This window comes from Colletotrichum abscissum (assembly GCF_030869225.1).
Source record: "Colletotrichum abscissum strain IMI 504890 chromosome Unknown Scaffold_8.1, whole genome shotgun sequence".
NCBI classification, from domain to species: Eukaryota; Fungi; Ascomycota; class Sordariomycetes; order Glomerellales; family Glomerellaceae; genus Colletotrichum; species Colletotrichum abscissum.
In genome coordinates this window covers 418,171-437,660 of record NW_026850525.1, presented here as the reverse complement: position 1 = coordinate 437,660, position 19,490 = coordinate 418,171, and the positions used below count along the sequence as shown (strand labels likewise).

Sequence of the window (19,490 nt, the reverse complement as noted above, 5' to 3'; positions counted from 1 at the left end):
GAGGATGGTGCAGTTCATGTTCACCCAAGAGCATGGATGACCTCGAGCCTTTGTTTTGACAAACTGGGATGAAATATGGAGGAAGACCATGTCGAGGTCGACCATGTGAGAACCAATTACCTAGACCATGAGGGATATGTGATTATTTATCTTGTCTCGATAGGTTTCATTTGCAAGACTCTCTGTGTCTCTACATGGAACGATGGCAGCCGCGTGCTACCTTCAGCTACACCCCCCTGCGTATTGCCCGGCATGCAGCACACTTGGCGATGTCACAGGGCTTTCTGTCATCTCAGACGAAGATTGTGAACTGTGTGTTTTATTCTCTCACCATGGTAGCTTCTGACTTAGGACTTACGAACGTTGCTCTATCCTCCTTCTTGATGGTGATGGCAACGACGAGTGACGAGAGCACTATACTTGTGTTGAGCTTTGAGGCAGGGTTCTAAAGCTCAGCAATTCTTATAGAACAAGGTTTGAACAGCTCTGTACGAGACTAACTTGTGTCTCAATAGGTATCAGGAGGATCACTGAGAAAATTGATATACTGAAGAGGCAGCTCCGGAAAGGGCCCTCGGAAGGGATGCCTTTGCTGGCGTTCCGTTCCCGGACGACCGATAAATAGCGGGGCAGCCGGCCGGGAATGGCGGGGTTGAGAAGTTGAAGGTGCCAGTGTCCAGCGGCTTGGGCGTGGGCGCGCTGGGCACTTTAAAGTGCGCCGAGGTGGGACGGTCCCTGCAAAAAGAGGACGTGCCCGCACTTCCCTGCATACAATGGCCCCACTCAGTCAAACCCATCAAACGTCACTTTCCCAACGCTTCTCGGAGGGTTGCGCCATGTCTTTAACGGCAATTTGCATCTGCAGCTCTGTCGCAATACTTCTCCCTCCTCCAACAATGGGAACTTCTTGAAGGTCTCACTTGCAAAAATGGCGCCCAGTCTTCTCTCTTACGTTCCAATCGTCAATCTCTTCGTCCCAGACGGCGAAAAGGCGCAAACCATCAATATTCCCCCTGTCGAAGTTCACGATGTCGAGACCGACCACGACCGGCGAGCGAGATGCCTCAAGCACCTGCTGAGGGCCAACCACGTCAACCACTCCATAATCTACCACAACCTCCAGTTCGACAACCACACGGCACACGTTCTTTCGTCTGCGTATCTGCTAGGTGCGAACGACCGCCAGCTCCAAAATATCTACGAAGCCGAAGCGAAGGAGCTGGAGCCATGGAAGGAGTCTCCCGCCGAGGTCACCGACGATGACTGGAGAGACCTCCTTGGCGACAAGACATACCAGAGGGCATATGTCGATTTCTTCGAAGACTCTTTGGCAAACAACTCCTACGAGTGGAAGAAGGTCGTCGACGAGTTCATGTTTACTGGCGACGAGCCTTTGGTCCATGGGCTTATTGGTGGTCGTGCGTATTGCACAGAAGAATGACGAAGTACATTTGCTGACCCCTCATGTAGTTGGCCACCCCCTCATCCACCTCGGATACGCTTACGAGATGAACTCCAAGGAGATCGCGATCGAGGCCCTGGCATTGGCTGCCACGCAATATAATTTCTTCCACCAATACCTCGACGAAAAGAAATACACGAAGCCGTCACCGTTCAGCTCAAAGTCGACGTTCGAGCTGATTCACAAGGTCGCAGATGACAAGCGACTCGATGGGCTGTTCAAGGAACCATCCTTGGGCAACCTCGACGTCTTGTTTGCAAAGCATGAAGACGTTGTCCTGGAATACTGGAATGCCTGGACCATCACAGATCCGGTGAAGCAGTTCGAAGAGTCACAGGAGCTCGCGGTTGCGCTTCTCGTCGCAACCATACCCCGTGGCACCCACGGATACAACTTCTTCACAGTGCATCTCCTCACAACGAGCCACGCCGTCCGAATTCTCCTCCCGGTCATTCCGGCCAAATTTCACATAAGCTTAGTAAGGGAGTGGTGGTTGCTCGTACTCGGTGTCTATATTTCCCTGTTGCGGCCAAAGATCGACCCCGACAATGTAGAGACGGATTTAAAGCAACGTCACTGGGGGCATGTTGAGCACGAAGCTCTGAACTCTCAATGGGCCACCGACGCCCACTATGTTAAAGGTCAGCACGGTCACTACGCTCAAGCTCTAGTATGCAGGGACTGACAGCTTCTCAGCGATTCGCGCCATGAAAGAGGCTTCTAGGACCTGGGGTGACGTACACGAGCGGTACCTGGCGTCTGCTCTAACATTTGTCGACAACTTCCGTGGGTGGACATTTGGAGCTGCTGACCTGAAGTCTGGGGGTTACTATTGAAGCAAACATGCTTTGGGAAACGAAATTGTCCTGATGCGTGGCACATAACTGGGAACAAGCTGGATTCACTTAGCTTGGACTGTCTTTAATCTAGCTCTACTGTACAACATGTGGGTACATAGCATGGAAATGACTTGGAATGTGTAATGAAATTGTCAATATGTCAAATCTTTCAACTCAGACTTGTTGTGTGTCTATCTACTTTTCCTCCTCGATTGACGCCGTCGTGTGGGAGCCTCATTGTTCGTAGGCGAGGGTCTCGCTCCATTCAGTGAGGCATCCAGTCTCAGTTCCTGAGACCTTCTTCACTCACTTGGATTATATTTCCAAAAATACGCTAGTCCTGTCATCGGTTGAAGAATTGTGGTCAGGAAGCTTGAGTGATGTGTAAGCCTCATTCCAGCTATGCTGAATTCGCCGAAATGTGTCTGTATGCCTTTTGCTCTTTGCGTATCATAAGCCCAGGTGAGAATATGGGATATGAGCATTGAAGGGGAAGCCTACTACTAAAATGGGTAGGTACGGCTTCCGCCAGGTACCAACAAGACCAGATGATTTAGCGATAAGTTAGTGTCCACTCGCTGTAAAGTGCATCAAAGTGGGGACCAGATCCAGATTGGCGAGGCTCCAAAATGACGAGGATGCAGCTGTGCTTTAGCCGCCCGCCAAAAGCACCATAGGCAGAGAGGTAGGTAAGTGCATGCTTGGTCATTCTTTCTTGCAGATTGTTCACAGCCTGCCCACGCCTTCAACAACTCCGAATTGCCAGGCCAAAAAATCAGACGCGTCGATCGGCCTGCAAACCTGCAGAGAACATGCGCTCATGTTGAGCTTCTTTACCACTATCCCGCCCAATGGCTCCGCCAGCCAAACGAAGAAGGCGCAATGTCGTCGAGTCGGACGATGAGGAAGACCTACCCAAGACGAATACGCTCACGAATTTCCTCCTTTCCTCACCCTCCAAATCAGATACGCGAGGCACGACTGCATCTCCCAGTCCAACGAAACCACAAAGTCGTATACCCGATAAGCGTCGAACCACCGCGGCGCCAGCTATACTCCAATCACGCAATGGTCCAGCAAACAAGAACACAAAGAGCCCGAGTACCAGCCCCGAGAAGGCCAAGGGCAAGCCAACGAAGCGCGTCAAGGTGGAAGAGAAGGGCCGCAATGGAAACCTCATGACGTTGTTCTCCAAGCAGGCATCGAAATCCAGTGCAAGGCCAGCTGCTTCGTCGAGGACGGTACCTCTCGACGACATAATAAGCGACCCGATATCTGAGGACGATGATGTTGCAGAACAGAAAGCTAGCACCTCTAGCATTGTCGGGCAGAATGCGCGGAAACGGTTCCGAGATAATACACCCGTCTCGTCGTCAACAGGTCTGGCATCAAGCCAGAGGTTCCTCAAGCCACCGCGCCCGAATAAACCGGCTGCTCTCGACGACGACTTGCGACCTTGGTCGGAACGCTTCGGGCCCATAAACTTGGAAGAGCTGGCAGTACACAAGAGGAAGGTCTCAGACGTGAGGAAGTGGTTGGAAGATGTCCTCGCCGGACGGATGCGCCAACGGCTTCTGGTTCTCAAGGGTGCTGCGGGTTCGGGAAAAACTACCACCATGCGACTTCTAGCTAGGGACATGGGCTACGAGCTCCTGGAGTGGAGGAATCCAACCGGTGCACTTGGCGCACATCTTGGGTACACATCAGCTTCCGCTCAGTTCCAGGAATTTCTGGGCAGAAGCGGGAAGTTTGGCCAGCTGGATACTGATCTGACGACCGAGGCACCACGTCCTGCCAGCACGAAATCCGACTTGTCAGGGAAGATCATCCTCGTGGAAGAGTTTCCCAACACTTTTTCAAGGTCTTCGACAGCCTTAGCCTCCTTTCGAAACACCCTCGTGGAGTACTTGGCGTCGAACATGCCCTCGCTCTCGAATTACGGGCGGCGGTCTGCCAATGAGCCCATCACGCCTGTCGTCTTAGTCATCTCAGAGACACTACTGACCACAACGTCAGCTTCGGCAGATAGCTTCACTGCCCACCGATTGCTTGGCCCCGAGATCTTGCGGCACCCTGGGACACGGGTTATAGAGTTCAATGCCGTTGCGCCTACCCTGCTCGCGAAAGCGCTGGAGTTGACCGTGATGAAAGAAGCACGCAAATCCGGGAGGAAGCGCACTCCAGGACCTCAAGTGCTGAAACGCCTGGGCGAGATAGGGGATATCCGCAGTGCAATCTCTTCTCTGGAATTCATGTGTTTGAAGGGTGATCAAGACGCGGATTGGGGAGCCAAGGTTGCCTTGAGCAAGCAGTCCAAGGGCGCCAAGGCGGGCATCTCTCTTACAAAAGGAGAAGAAGATACCTTGGAGCTCATTTCTCAGCGCGAGGCGAGTCTTGGTATTTTTCACGCGGTTGGAAAAGTGGTCTACAACAAGAGGGAGGAAGCGCCCTCAACGACGAACCCAGCTGAACACTTACCGAGCTACCTCGCGCATCACTCCCGCCCGAAGCCATCGGAGGTATCGGTTGATACGTTGGTGGATGAAACCGGTACAGATACACAGACCTTCATCTCTGCTCTTCACGAGAACTACATGTTCTCCTGCGAGAATGTGCCCCCCTTCGACGCCTCGACACCCCTGGATTACGTCAACGGATGTATAGAATACCTATCCGAGAGCGACTTGCTCCTCCCGTCATGGGACTCCTTCTTCGGCGGCAGAGGCACCTCGAACTTTGGCAAGGACTCGGGAAGCCATGTCCTTCGGCAGGATGAGATTGCCTTCCACGTCGCCGTTCGTGGTTTGCTCTTCTCGTTACCGTCGCCCGTCAAGCGCAAAGCCTCGACCGGTGCAAAGGGTGCGGATGCCTTCAAGATGTTCTACCCGACGAGTCTCAAGCTGTGGCGGACAAAGGAAAAGTTTAAAGGCCTTGTTAACGTCTGGTCGACGAAGCTCATGAAGGGAGAAGAGAGCGCGCCGCGGAAGAGTCTTACGGAGGGCGCCAGCGCGTTTCGACGGCCCAAGCAGGCGGATATGGGTAGCTGGATGGCTAATCACCAGTCGAAGCCCAAGTCAACCCGGGAAACTTTGTCAAAGACGGACGGGAGCGCGACATCGGCACCGTTGCTTTCTCTCGGCAGCTCGGCTCGTAGGGAGATGCTACTCGAGCGCCTGCCGTACATGGCCTCCATTGTCCGCGGACGCAAGTCGACGCTGCACTCATTCAAGCTTAAGGATCTTGAAAAGGTTGTGTCGTTCCAGGGCATTGGTCCGCAGACGGGAGACGATGATGAAGCTGAGGCTGAGGACGCGCAGGAGATTGATGGTGTGATGACGGGTGACGCGTGGGCTACTGATAAGCCTTCGGAGGAGGCTTCACCGCGGAAGAAGGGCTCTGCGTTCCGGCATAAAGGCGATGGGTCTGTGGCCGGGTTAGCGGTGCAGAATTTGGTCATTAGTGATGACGATATTGAGGATGATTAACGGTTGTCTGTGCGAGGTGGAGGAAGAGAGATGGTTCTAGATTTGTACAAATACGCTCCGGGGACAAAGAGTGTTTCTGGCTGGGCTGGCGAGGAGTTCTTTTGGGTGTGGAAAAACGGGGTTGTGTTTGATGTTTTAAAAGGATGAGGTTCCTACGTAGGATGGGACACTATGGGGGAACGGTGTCTCTGTAGAGCAATATATAAAGCTTAAACCATGTCTTGATCATCATGTTGTCTCATGCGCAGTGTTATGGTTGAGAAACTGGTCCTTCGTGAGTCTAGCATTTGTGTTGTACTTGTTGTTGAGCGTTGCCTGGCGCTCAATCCCATTTGGTGACTCTCTCACAATGTGTGCTTGGTGTTCCCCAAACCACCGCCAGGCTCTTGTTCAGGAATTCTATTTGCCAAATTGGGTGCTGTCCAAACCGATATTGAGAGGTGGAACCGTGGTGTCTAGTTATTTCCTCATAAAAAGGCCACTGTTGACTGCTCTTTTGGTGAAGCGAGGCAAGCCAGTGTCATTTTGTGCACATTTTTGTACAAAGTTGTCCCTGTTTTGAAGCAGGATGAAATGTCTGTTTAATGGGTTTTCAGCCAAGGGAACAGGTCTATATCGATACCTCGGTATCTCCCACCTATATTATACCTTCATCCCTTCACTTAGCTTCGCTCGTTGGTAGTATTCAGGCTGGAATACGTAGAAAGAGAGGACAGATTCGGGAAGAGATAAGCTGGGGAACATGTCCGAGTGCAATGCATTGAATGTTGTTTACCGCTAGTTCTAAGGCAATAGAATCCAGCGAGTTTTCAGAGACTTATGTTGCCTCTGCCAACAACCAGCCCAATGGCCTGTGGGAGTAAGAAGTACAAGTTCTGCTATAAATGGCATTTTATAAGTGCTACTAGATAACGTAAATAGCCAAGGCAGAAGGAGCCAGTTGCCGACGATCAGACTAAGGAAGATGCTCTTTTGAGCTGGTCTCGCCTCAAGACGGTGAAGGTGTATCCGTTTCTTGGGAGGTCGTCGGTATCTATGACTGCACTCAGACTTGTGAGTCAAGAAGGAGTGAGTCCTGTTGAATAGCTCGCCTCTCTACTTAGAATAACCCCCTCAGTTCATAATTAGTAGGCGTGCTCATGTGAACACTAGTGCTCCAGATTCTTCGAGACATCAACGTGGAGCTCCTTAGTTGTACTGCCGCCAAAATGTGTCGATACATAGCCGGCTCCAGCTATGGCGCTCGGAAACCGTCTTGATAGCATAAAGATATTCGTAGAATGAAGCGAAAGCATTTGCCATGCAAAAGCCACGTCTTGGGTTGCATGCCGTGTACATCCTCCTGATCCCTTCCTCTGGATTATATCCGCCTCTGCCGCGCATGGAGGAGGACATGGCTATTCTTGAAGCAGCGTTGGTTAGGAGGTTCAGAGTAATGAACAGCACTCCATCGTCTCGTATCATTCAGAAGGAAACTACCCACGTTGCATCTCGTACTCGGTTGAACAGTGTACGCCTGTGTTTGACCCTCAAACTGAGGTATCGAAGACAGGAATGCCAGCACTGGCAGTATAATTATCGCGATAACGGCCGCAAGATATCAAATCCACCACCGACCGCATTCTCGGTTCTTGTAGGTCCAAGAGACGTGCATGTCGCGAAGCGATTATGGTCAGAGCTTCCAGTTGCATACGGCTGGCTACTACTCAACGGGCGCCTTCAAACCACGTTTGATGAAACTTGGTTGTGAGCCCTGCTCCAACCCCACGTTATGACGTGTACGAGACAAACATGTTCCCAGAGTACCACATTATAAAATAGCTGTAAGTTCAAGCTAAAACTGGAGGCCTCTATATCGGCCCCCTTATGCTTGCCAAAAAAGGCAACTCATTGCTGCTCGAATGCCCATTGTCACAAGCAGAATCCCCCTCAGTTCTCCTCTGGAGATTTCTTTCTTCTCTATTTCTCCTCAAACAGCCACTGTCAGAGTACCCTGGTTCTTGTTTTATTAAGTTTATTACAATTAGAATACTCTAGCAAAGGTGATAGGCTAGAATTGGACAGGCTGTTTGGTATGAAGACACCAGAGTCGCTACCCGTTGACTCCTCTGTTTAGTCTCTAGCATGTTTCTCACGACAAGTTTCTAATGACAAGGCGTGGAAGAATCATAGGTTTCTGCGTCTGTTGCGCCTCGTAATACCAAAGGCTCGACTACCTAATGTAGCTCTTGCTCCTTTATATATAAATACTTAGCACACGACATCTTTAGATCCAACACCATGATAAGCCGGGTTTCCTTCGCGACGCGTCTCGAATAGCGTTCAGGGGGGGGCCCGGAGTATTTATGTGTTTTCAGCACTAATGATATACTTTTAAAGCACTGTTGAGTTTCCTGTCTTGAGATATCGTCCTCGAGCTCTACTACAAAGTACGTAAGGGCCTTGTGGTATTTGGAAATTCCACTATGTCCTGGTCAACCCAGCAGTTGGCCTTAAGTGCCCCCTGTATTATGTGAGGGCTGGCTTGCGTGATGGCCGAAAAAATGAAGCCAGATCCTACTATTCTCAGATCAGAGGAATCGCAAGTCATTTCCAAACAACCGCGCCCGCATCTGTGTCCTGCGGATCGGTAAGTGACTATGGATTTGAGTCTACCAAGCACAATGAGAGCCTTACAATATCTGATTGTTCGACTCAATTATTAGTGTTCTGTTGTTTGAACAAGACAAAAGCGAGTGGTTGAAGCAACCACTCTCTTCAATTCGGGTCACCGAGGAGCCTACCGTTTAAACCCTGTTACCAACGTTGATATCCCTGGTAATGAACGTACAAGCAACAGTACTAATTACAATGGCGTTGAATACCAAAATGTCGTAAGAATAATCCCACTACGTACTGTGGCAAGCACATTCAAGGCCAAGTAGATAGCCTCAACAGGGACGGGCCATTAGCTTGAGTTGCTGCTTGAGCACCACACACAATCTCTTCAACCAATTGCCCTAGTTTCTTGTTCACATTCTGACGCAGTCTGAATAAGGATCCGGACGAAGGTTCAGATTGCTGCCTGGCCAGACGTGTCCAAAATCAAGAGTAGAGAGTTGCCATCTCACTGACGCAAACACTCCCTATATGTGAAGACTCAAGCCTGGAACGTCAAAGTCTTGAACATCGAAGTTCGACATCACATATTACCATTTTGCTCACAAATTTCCTGGTAGAAAGTAGCATCATTGAGTTCTAGACTTGGACCCCCAAGGCGCTATGAAATCGGTCTTATCGTCTCCATCTCCAATGGAGAGCATTACCTCCTTGGCCTCGGCAACCCTAGTGAGGCTCCATCATCCTTAGCTGCGGCTACTTATCAAGTAGCCCTCCATCTCATAAATGCTCTGCATCCCGGATGATTGATGCAACGGTTCCGCTCGCGCGGCGGCAGGAGCGTTAGTTAGCCTCGAGTCAGTAGTGCTACATATACCAACCTCTGTATCAAGATTGCAGGGTTCCCTCAACTCTCAATCGCATGTGAGAAGAGCCTACTCGAAACTGTCGGTGTCACTAACAATTTTCTATCAAAGGCAAGTACGACACGACAACCACTTTGTAAGCCATGACTTGGGAACACATGCGAGCGTCTAGTCAGTCCCCGAACCTCACACGCCGTCGACTGTTACAGGATGGGAATCTCCTATCCACTTCCAGGTTGCGCCCTTTCTCCCAAGGTCGAACTCCGTCGGCATCAATGCATACAGCTATGCAAGCACCACTAGATACCACCACCTTATCACCGCCTAAAGGGCGTTGTTTCACACAGACATTACTGACGGATAAACACTCAAGATTGATGATCAACACAAACACGCCTGTCGTCAATCTTGACTCCTCGAGTCTCTCTGCTCAGGGCAGAAAATCAAGTTCACGCAGATTCCATCATCATCCCTTATAATTACGAAAGACCGTCACAAATCCACGCCACACACCCCTTTCACCCCTCGTGTTTGGTTGCACAGAAACACAGTCACAGACGTCGCTGGACAAACGGGTGGAACACGCGGTTAGCCACCAAAAGCCCAAACCCAGATCAATGTCTCACTGATCCCACCCACCCCCAAACTTCTTCCCATCTCCACGTTCTCTCCGCCTCTCCCCGTGGAGAAGCGTCAAGCAAGGGAGTGGGAGACATTTGCAAGCTCAGACATAGGGCATGGTAACGTAGCGTATCCGTGAGATAAGGGGCCCCAAACTTTGAGGGGCGTCAAGCCATGTCTTCATCCAGAACCCATCCTCACGCCCCATTTCCCCAAGATATGAAGTAAACAATCCAGATCATTCTCCACAACCAGGGAAACAAGGTGTCTCTTGATGCCCACACGCCCGGCGCCGATGCCATCGAAACCAAACCTAGTCTTAGAACATTGCGGCTCCCTCCTACTAGGTCATCCAACTTCGAACAGCACACCATCCGTCCCGACAGAGTGTGTACGACGCACCGAACGGGCACGCTTTCCTTCTCAGTACTCTCATTGGCCAATGGCTTACCTCGTCCAATCCCTATTGTCCAAGATAAAGCTACGGGCGTATGTGTTACACACTCGAATTCCCCAGAAGGACCATGATAACAGAAACTACCACCACCACCACACAAGCACACACCATCCTGTCGTCTCAACCACACCCTCAGACTCCTTCCAGGTCTCCCTCCTGGCTCTAGATGTGAGAAACTTTCCCCTAGCTGCTTTGCTAGACCTACACATATCTGAACCGCCCAGGTGTACTTGGAATCGCCCAGGGTTATAAGCAGCCACTTCTCACACCCACCCCTTTCCACCAAGGAATTCTCCAAGCCCTTCCAGAGCCGCCTAGCCGCCATGGAACCGTAGCACGGCCCCATGGGGGCCCCCCACGCCTGGCTGCGCCATTGACTACCTATCTCTCCAATGTAGGTGAACATACCCTCGATTGCTCGCCCGTCGGCCTCCAGCCCTTCTGCGTCAGCGCACATATCTCGGATCCGTCTATCCGTAGCTGATACGCAGCTATCTCATTCACTCGCTTGGCTCGCTATACTTGCCTCCTTTCCATCGATAATCCAAACCAGCTCCGTGCCTCGTTACACCAACATACGTCTTCTTGATGCATCTCGCCAGCGGGATAAGTCCAACACTGCACACGGCGCGAGTACGCACCCCGTTTCCCGGCTCAGCCACTTACCACCATGCGGTCCGGCAGACGGCCTTTTTTTCCCCAACCACGCTTCGCTGACTAAACTCGGCACCGCGGAGGGTGATCGGCACGGAGGTGCTAAGTAGTCAGTTGAGTTGCCTAGTCCGAGCCCCTTTGCTCGGCATCCATTCACCGAGGGAAGGGTATCTCAGGGCACCGCAGTAAGATCGGACCACGATACTCAATGCGCTGTAAGAAGGGCGTACGAGAAGCCTCTGTCCAGGCCTCCACCTATCTAGCCACTTAAGTGTACCTACCACAATCACCTCTTCTGGAACTCCCGAGATCGTCGCTGCAACATGTACGTAAGCAGAAGCAGCATATGCGGCATGTAAGTAAAAAAAACCCCACGCCCAAAAAGCGGGTTTCTCTCCGGCCTCGAAGGGGGTGATCGACACGGGTCCAACTTGACAAGCGGAACCACTGCCAATGCGAGTTGGGTAATTCGCCCTCTTCTTCCTCGATTTCCAGGTTCCGTTTTTTTTTGCCACCTCCACCTCCGCACGAAGCTCATCCTCTTCCACCAAAAAACAGAAACACGTCTCCAGACAATAACTCCAGTCCTATCCCCTGTTTGTTCCCCCTGTTACGTGTGTGCATTCTGACCTTGCAGTCCCCCCTGCGCTCCAGGACCCTGATTTTCAGTGGGGGTGTTGGTGGGTGGGTGCCAAAACTCCGCGTCCTCCCGATTCCCGTTCCGTTTCGGTATCATGCTCTCATCGTGCATATCATCGCCAACTCGCCACATGGATCCTCGCTTTTTCCTCCATTCACCTCGCCACGGCCTGCCGCGAGCCTGCCCGGTGACCTTGAGTGTGAGAGTACCACTGCGGATCGCTGCTCCGCGTTGGTCCCTCAGATATCGGTGCAACCCGCAACCTAAAATCGTTCAAAATCACCGAGGTAAAAAAAAGAAAGAAGACAAGAGAGGGTAGATGGAATCGTCCGATCAATGTAGCATTGGCTACCTCCCCTGCCCTCATTCCCCCCCCCTCTCTCTCTCTCCAGGATTCTCCGCGCGTAATCTGAGATGGACCCTTACTCAAACACCCCGATTCATGAGATAAGACGTGAACTCTCCCGTTTCCCACTTTACACACTTCAGCCCAAAACTGAACGGAAACCGAAAGTGAAAAAGAAGGGCGCGGAAGAGGCTAGATAGACGCGGAGTATAGTGACGCGCATATCGTCAGATAAGCCTGCATGAACACGACGATTCAGGGCGCTGCATGTTCCCCAAAAGTCCAAAGGGGGGAAATCAATGGAAGCTGGGGCAAACACCGTGAAAGAAAATCAACGGAAAAGCAAAGGATATGCAATGTCGTACGTAAAACACTGATAGCAACCGAAAAAGCCCACAAACTGTGGTAAAAACGCCCCGAACGACGAGATGGCGCAAGGTAACTTTCAGCCACGTATTGGACCCTGAACATCTTTTTCTGCTTACAGGAAACCTATCTTACTGCACGCGGGAAGGGTCAAAAAAGCCACAAACTTGTAAATAAGAAAATAAACATGTGGTAAGTATCGAAGTTTAGGCCCGTACCGTGACTGCCTTCCTTAAACTCCCCCCCTCCCCGGTCAGCGCGCAGAGAATGGCGTTTACATCATCAGCCACCAATATCACGCTTCCCACACCTCTCTCGTCACCGTCACCACCACCATCACCACCATTAACCTAGCAAGCAACACTTGTAACACCCCCGGAAGGAGCCGATGAATCTTTGAGTTCCAACGTAAGCAGCCTAAACGGATCAAATCTCACAACTCGTCTGTAGATTTCTCTCAAATATCAAAAGATACGGTAAAATTAGCAGATGGCCATCACACCCCGACATCTATAGAAGTGTGGACTGGAGAGAGAGGGATCTCCGCAGGGGTTCAAGGGAGCCTCATCGTCCAGACCCCATCAGCCGCATTCCAACACCTCACCCAGGTAAACCCACTTCGGCCTTATGCTTCCCCCTCCCCAAGGCTCAGGCACACCTGGGTCCTCAGCTAGCCATCTAGCTCACCTTCTCCCCGTCCTCCCCGTCTCCCCGTCCCGTCCGTAGAGGTCCTCAGGGTTTCCCGCGCGGTCCATCACCCGGCCGGCCGCGGGGAGCCAAATACATACCAAGACAAATGACCCCAGATACACAAACGAGTAGCCGAGGAGGTCCAGAGTATACGGTAGAGAGAAAGCTAGAGTGACAAAAAGCCCACGATTATATCCGTAAATACGAATAATCTAGAAGCACGTCATCCCGTAACAAAAGAAAGAAAATCCAATATACCTATTCTCTCCCATCCAGATTCGAATCAAATAAACACACCCTCGCACAACACCCCAGCAGCAAGAGGCGTTAATGTTCCTTGCCTCCATGGCGGTCAAGCCCAATACCTAGCTGCCAATCCATCCCATTCCCATCCCTTGCTTCCCAGAGATGGTCATGGGAAAAGGCAAATATACTGAGACATTGGAGAGACTGGGAGACATTTGGCGGAATGATATACGTAAACCACGAGGTTAACGGCCGGGACAGGTATACAAATGAACAAGCACAAGTACAATCACTCTCGTGGTCATGATGTGAGTATGCAGGAAATCATCACGGGAGACGAGAACAAATGTTGTTAAATCGTGTGAATTTTGGCACCTTTGCCACGGCGAGTTCATTTGCTCGAGCCTTTTCCCACCTTTCTATATACATTGGATCCAGGTCTCATCCATGTGTGTTCCGTTCCCCTCGGCGATACACAATCGTACGCCACTTTTCCACTGCCTCATCCCTTGATACCCATGGGGGGTTTTGCTTGCCGCAAGCCGAAGCCGCCAAGAATGCTCGACATCTCCACGCAAGGCACGCCGAGCCCGATATGGACAAGACCTGCATCGCGGGAGTCGACGTCAAGTTAGTAGCTACACCGCGGCCCCCAAGTTTCCACCTCTTCCCACGACGCAAGTTATGAGTGCCAGAAACAAGCCAAACCCGACTGTACCACACTCTGATGAGACCCAGCCAACTCTTATTGTGAAACGAGCCATTTTCTTTTGTTTCCCGTCCATCTTTCCCCCATTGCGCCATTGCTGAAACCCCATACCTGGACCCAATTCGCGTGCCAGGCCTTGTTGGTGAAGACCAACTGGTACCCAAGATTTCCCCAAGAATGATTGTTACAAGCATATTCCGTGTATCGTCATTAAACCCCCACGCAACATTCCTTGTTGCCATGATAGTGAGAGCATTGACTATTCCATTACCATGATTCGCAGGCCTAAGCGCCGGTATCCCACCATGTGCCATTCCTCATGGGGCTCGCGACCAAATGTGATGGAGCCGTCGACGCGCTGCATGATGATGCTCCCCGTGTGTGATGATGTGATTTAGACCAAAGTCGTCCTTGGGCCATCTGCGTTGGCCTGATTACATCCTCGTGGATGCTTCAAGAGATGAAATCCCACAAACTTCTCGCAGATGCATGAGGATAGATGCATCCGCTTTTCCCCGTATCGTACACCGACTACCAAGAACGACGTGCCGATTGAGTTTCGCTGGAGTCGAGCAAGAAATACCCGAGCTCCCAACCATCTTGACTGAGCTCCTTATTTCCTCCAGCCCACGTTCCAAATGACATGAGCAATATCCCGGGCTGTATTAACTGTATCAATGACCCGGCCGATGATTCCTTCGTTGGAAGATGATTCCCCCTCTTCATATGGCATGAACATACCTGACGAGGTCCGACGCATGCCAGCTGGTTCGGCGTTCAGACTGTTGGTGGACGATGATCGTTGTAAGCCCGTAGACTTGTCGTCGGGTTTTGTCGGTGACTGCCAACCCATGGAAACGGCCTCCTCCTCTTCATCGTCATCGTCATCAAAGAAAAACTTGCCGGAGCCCTTGGAGGGTCGAAGAGTTTCTTGAGAAGAGGATGGTGACATGATGGGGCTTCTGTACGATGTGCTGTGCTTCATTGCTGTTTCTGGCGGCTCGGGAGTATCTTCGCGATACTTGAGAGTGGTTGATGGCAACATCGCAATCGTCTTGCCCTCAGCAGCTGCGGAAGCCTTGGACGACTTCCTTCTGAGCAAGGGTGCCTTCTTCTTTGTTCGTGATCTCTTCATCATGATAGCTCCTTCGTCAGAATCGCTGTTGTCGTAGCGCTCGGTGTCGGCGTCATCATCGTCATCGTCGCCCTTGATGTCAACCGCGATACACTGAGACACCTGCTCGTTGAAATGAATGTGCTTCTTTTCACTGCACGGCGAGATGATGCCGGATGATGTACTTGACGGGCACAGGTTGGAGCTCTCACGGCTCAGCCTCCTCGATGAAAATGGAAACGTGACGTAGTCTGTGGTGGCTCGCTCCAGTGTTGGTCGAGCAAGACGTCTGCGTCCGTCCTTTTCTTGAGCCTGGACTGCCGCGGCAGCTTGCTTTAGCAGAGAGGACGCGGATAACGACCTCTGCAGCATGACTTCCGACATACTCCTCTTCTTGAGGATTGGCTTTTTGTTTACAAACGAGTTGTTCTTGGTAAGCCTAGCGCTGTTGGGGTCGGTAGTGATGGGGTTCAAAGTGTTTGGACCTGTCTGCAAGGGTCCATAAAGCCAGGTGACATCACAGTCCTTGAGCCTGCCAAGAGTTAGTTTGGACTGATTTACGCTTCCACGGCACCTACCAGTTCAGGGTCTCGGGGGAGACGGTTTTCAGGTGGTTCTTCGCCTTCATCCAGGTCCTCCAAGATGCGTTTTCTAAGCGAGCCGCGTTGCTGTATTCGGATCTTCGGGACACAATGAACTTCCATGATGACCAAATATCCTCCTCTTTCCAGTTGTGCGAGAGATAGTCAACGTGACGCGAGGGTTGTGCTCGGACAGCGGTATCGTCCTCAGCGTGTTCTACATCCAAAATGAACTCTGGTGTGTTGGGCCTCGATGTGTTTCCTTCGGTGTCGTTGTCGACGGGTGAGACAGTGTACGAGTCTCCAGTCCGGGGACTTGTTGGTGCTTCAAGGTCTTCAACCTGGTCAAAGTAGCCAGACTCTCCATAGTGGGGGATGACAAAGTGGTCGTTGGCGTGCACCGCAAGTTCTAACGTGTCGTCGCAGTCGGATGCAATGGAGACATTGCTGGCTGGTGTTGAGGAGCAAGAGAGGTCGGTAGACTCGGCGTGAATGGTCCTGGGAGATGAGGGGGCAGAAGACGGTGCTGAGTCGGGATACACCTTGGCGTCCGCAAAAACGTCGCTGATATGGCTAGGGGCGGGAGCAGAGTGGAAGCTCGCTTGTTTTGTGACGAACTTTGGTTGTGAGTGCGAACGTCGCAGGTTAGACGAGGAGAAGTAGGTATTCTCCTCTGAAGATAAAACGACTGCCATCGTAGAGGTGTTTGGGCGAATTGAGGAACGTTAGTTCCTGATCGCCGCTAATTCAGTACAGAGGCGAGAAAGATCGATCATAAGTATCCAAGTAGAAGCTGAGGTCGTCGGATGTGGTGTTGGTGTTGTTGTTGTGGTTGTTGTAGATGGGTGAGAAGGAGGTGATAGCAGCAGGTCGTAGATCGTGGACCAAAGAGTCGGTAATCGGGGCGACGGCTACGCAGGACGGAGAGGGGGCTGTTTTGTCCGGGAGGATGACGGTCCCTTTTTCTTATTCCTCCCACACCAGGCCGTTGGTTGTACCGTGCAGGTTTTTGGTGGCTCAGGACCTAGCGCGGTGGCGTCCCAAGAAACAAAGGCGGTGACTGGAGCGATGCGCGGGGGATTCGCCAGTGGAAAAGGCGGAGGAGTCGTGGATCAGGTAGGGCGAAACGGAAGAGCAAAACTGGCTGGCGCTGGCTTGGACTGAGGGTACACACGCGTGAGGGTCAGTGACGACGGTTTCGAGAAGAGACGATGGCTGAAGTAGATGATGTCGCTGCAAGTTTGGAAACACAAACGAGAAGGTGAATACCAGGCGAGTCGCGGACGGCAGCGGGAGGAAGCGGGAGGGAGGTGGTTTGTATATTTGCTCGAGTCTCGAGTCGGGTAGGTGGAGAGTGAGGACAAGAAGAACACCCGAGGTGTGAAGGGAAGAAGGGATGGGTGGACGGATGGAAAAGGGTAGGTAAATGTAATCCGTGGTGTATGGAGAATTTGGGCTGCTGGATAGCCAGAGGCAGGGTAGGGGAAGAGAAAAAAAAGGTAAAAAAGTAAAATACTGGGTAGGGAAGCGGATCGAGAAACTGGAACGACAACCGGCACGTTCGAGCCCCAGAGGCTGATTGCAGGTCTCGTTCTTTTGCCCGCCCCAGTGGAGTCTCTCAGTGGATTAGGAGGAGAGAGAGGGAAAAAGGTAGGAGAAAGAGTGGGAGTCCATAGGTACGGACACCACTCACGCAGACGTACGCCAGGTCAGGGCAGGATATGGACCGGGGAGGGGGGCGTGAAGACGAGGAGGTAGGTACCAGTATCCGTATTGTACGCTAGAGGCGCAGACGTACTCTGGAAAGATGGAAGATGAGGGGGGGGTCCAAGTCAATGAGGAGGGGGTCAGAATGCAGAAAGGCAGAGCGAGGAGGGAGAAGAGAGGAATCTGAGAGTGAGGGGCGTGGGAGACGACGCTCCGGGGTGTGTGGCAGACACAGTTTTTTTTGCCTTTGCGTCTGGTTATTCGGGAAAGGCCTCGATGGTGCAAGCAAGGGTGATGGTGGGCAAGGAGTCCAAGGGGTGGCAGGGGCAGTCCTCGTCTGTGTGGAGAAGTAGTAAGGACTGGACCCGGGCTTGAAGGCAAGCAGTCACTGTTAAGACTCGGAGATGGAGAGAGAGCGGATAACAAGTAAAGTGATGGTTGATCGAGAGAGGTGAATGAAGGCTTCACCAGATGGTATTGGACCTCACTCTGCTATACCATATGAACAGACAGACATACATACACCGGGAAACTGGGGAAAGTGACGAAGAGATGGGCAGCAGGAACCTGAGGAGAAACATCTGGAGACTTGCGAGATGCTCTGGGGCCCGGGGATGAACAATGTGGATGGGACTGCGACGTGGACGTGGACTGGGGAGGAGGGATCAGGGCACTACCATTAGCAGCAAGAAAGCAACAAGCAAAACAGGTGAATGTGCGGTGCAGTTGCGATGCGAAAAGAGGTACTTTGCCATAGTCCGGCACGCCACCGAGTACTTCACGTACAAGGTAGTTCCTTACAAATAGATGGACCTAGCGATACGTACTCTTGTATCCCGTCAAGTGCCTACCTACTGTGGTCTATCTCGGAGTACCGGTATGTAGGAGCAAGTGGGACAACGACTCTCTTTCTCTCTCAGTCTTGTAGCCACTTAGCAAGGACGAGATACATGGAAGTGGATGGGTAGCAGTCAATGGACGTACGCACGCAGGCTTTACGTCAGGTAGGCAGAGTGGCCGGAGTGACGGATGCAAGTACAGAGTGAATATACCGGTATATATTGGGGCCGTAGAGGAGGCAGGTATGTATAATACCGAGGAAATTCAGGGCAATGGAAAGTACAGAAGCTGTGCGAGAAAGAGAGAGAGAGAGAGAGAGAGACAGCAAGAGAGAGGTAGAGAGGCGCAGGTGTACAGTAACAAGGTAGGGGCGCAACGCAGCGCAACGCTATGCTGCGCTGCGCAAGCGTTTATCAGACCCCTGCAAGCCAATGCACACACCAGAGATGCAAGTGTGGCAGCTTGCAGCCAGACCGACAACTGGGGTGAAAGTGGGAGGGTATCGGAGTAGAGAGATCCAAGGTGCAGGAGACAGCGAGCAATAAACACACCGGTACCTACCTCAATGTCTATTCGTCAGGGCTTGTCCAGCAATGCGATGGTGCTGGTGATGGTGATACTGGTGGTGATGATGATGATAATGAAGGGAGGGGAAACTTGGCTACGGAAAGGGGCCGTGAGGGGGATGCATAATGTCTAAATATCTATGTCTCTTGGATCAAAACTCCTACATCCAAATTCAGGCATGTATAATTGAATGAGAACAAGACACAAAACGGCGAGGCGGCGAATGCGGCGTCCAGCGAGTGCTCGACTGATTGGCTAACAGGACCCGGAAAAGGTCATCGAAGCAGAGATGGAATCCGCAAGGAGCCAACTAGGCGATGTGAGTAGATGCGGAGGCGGGAAGATGGGGGGCTTCCTCATTACAGATACACAGGATGTTCAAGGGCACACCCCAAAGGCGGAATAGAGAGACATAGGCCTCAAGTTGGATTCACCCTCCCCGGGGCACAAGGGATAGACAGAGCTCAGAGCCTCAAGCACGGACTGATAGCGAGCAGCGATTGAGCACCCCTCCACGCCGTCTGTAGCGGTAACCGGGATAATAAACAAGAGACATGAAGGATGATCCGGGGCAAAGCAGGATAAGGCCATTCGAGGGATATGACCCAACGTCACTCAGGTAGTAAACCATGGTCCAGAGACGACGACGGTCTCAGCAGGGACAAAAAGCCCTCGCAAGAACGAATCCATCCCGGCCACGGA

General features: G+C 51.8%; 3 protein-coding genes across 3 annotated transcripts; 2 read left to right on the top strand and 1 right to left on the bottom strand.

Annotated features, from left to right (window-relative positions):
• Positions 1-928: 928 nt before the first annotated feature.
• CABS01_04157 (uncharacterized protein) lies at positions 929-2,298 on the top strand (the record flags this gene model as incomplete). The annotated part of the gene is made up of 3 exons (XM_060537528.1): positions 929-1,418; positions 1,471-2,103; positions 2,159-2,298. 3 exons carry the CDS (start codon positions 929-931, stop codon positions 2,296-2,298), a joined length of 1,263 nt encoding a protein of 420 aa, XP_060390373.1.
• An 854-nt stretch (positions 2,299-3,152) lies between these two features.
• On the top strand, positions 3,153-5,786 carry CABS01_04156 (Rad17 cell cycle checkpoint protein; the record flags this gene model as incomplete). Its single annotated transcript, XM_060537527.1, has 1 exon — positions 3,153-5,786. One exon carries the CDS (start codon positions 3,153-3,155, stop codon positions 5,784-5,786), a length of 2,634 nt encoding a protein of 877 aa, XP_060390372.1.
• An 8,806-nt stretch (positions 5,787-14,592) lies between these two features.
• Positions 14,593-16,369, bottom strand: CABS01_04155 (protein phosphatase type 1 complex subunit Hex2/Reg1; the record flags this gene model as incomplete). Its single annotated transcript, XM_060537526.1, has 2 exons — positions 14,593-15,625; positions 15,672-16,369. The coding sequence occupies 2 exons, from the start codon at positions 16,367-16,369 to the stop codon at positions 14,593-14,595; spliced, it is 1,731 nt and encodes a 576-aa protein (XP_060390371.1).
• Positions 16,370-19,490: the final 3,121 nt, after the last annotated feature.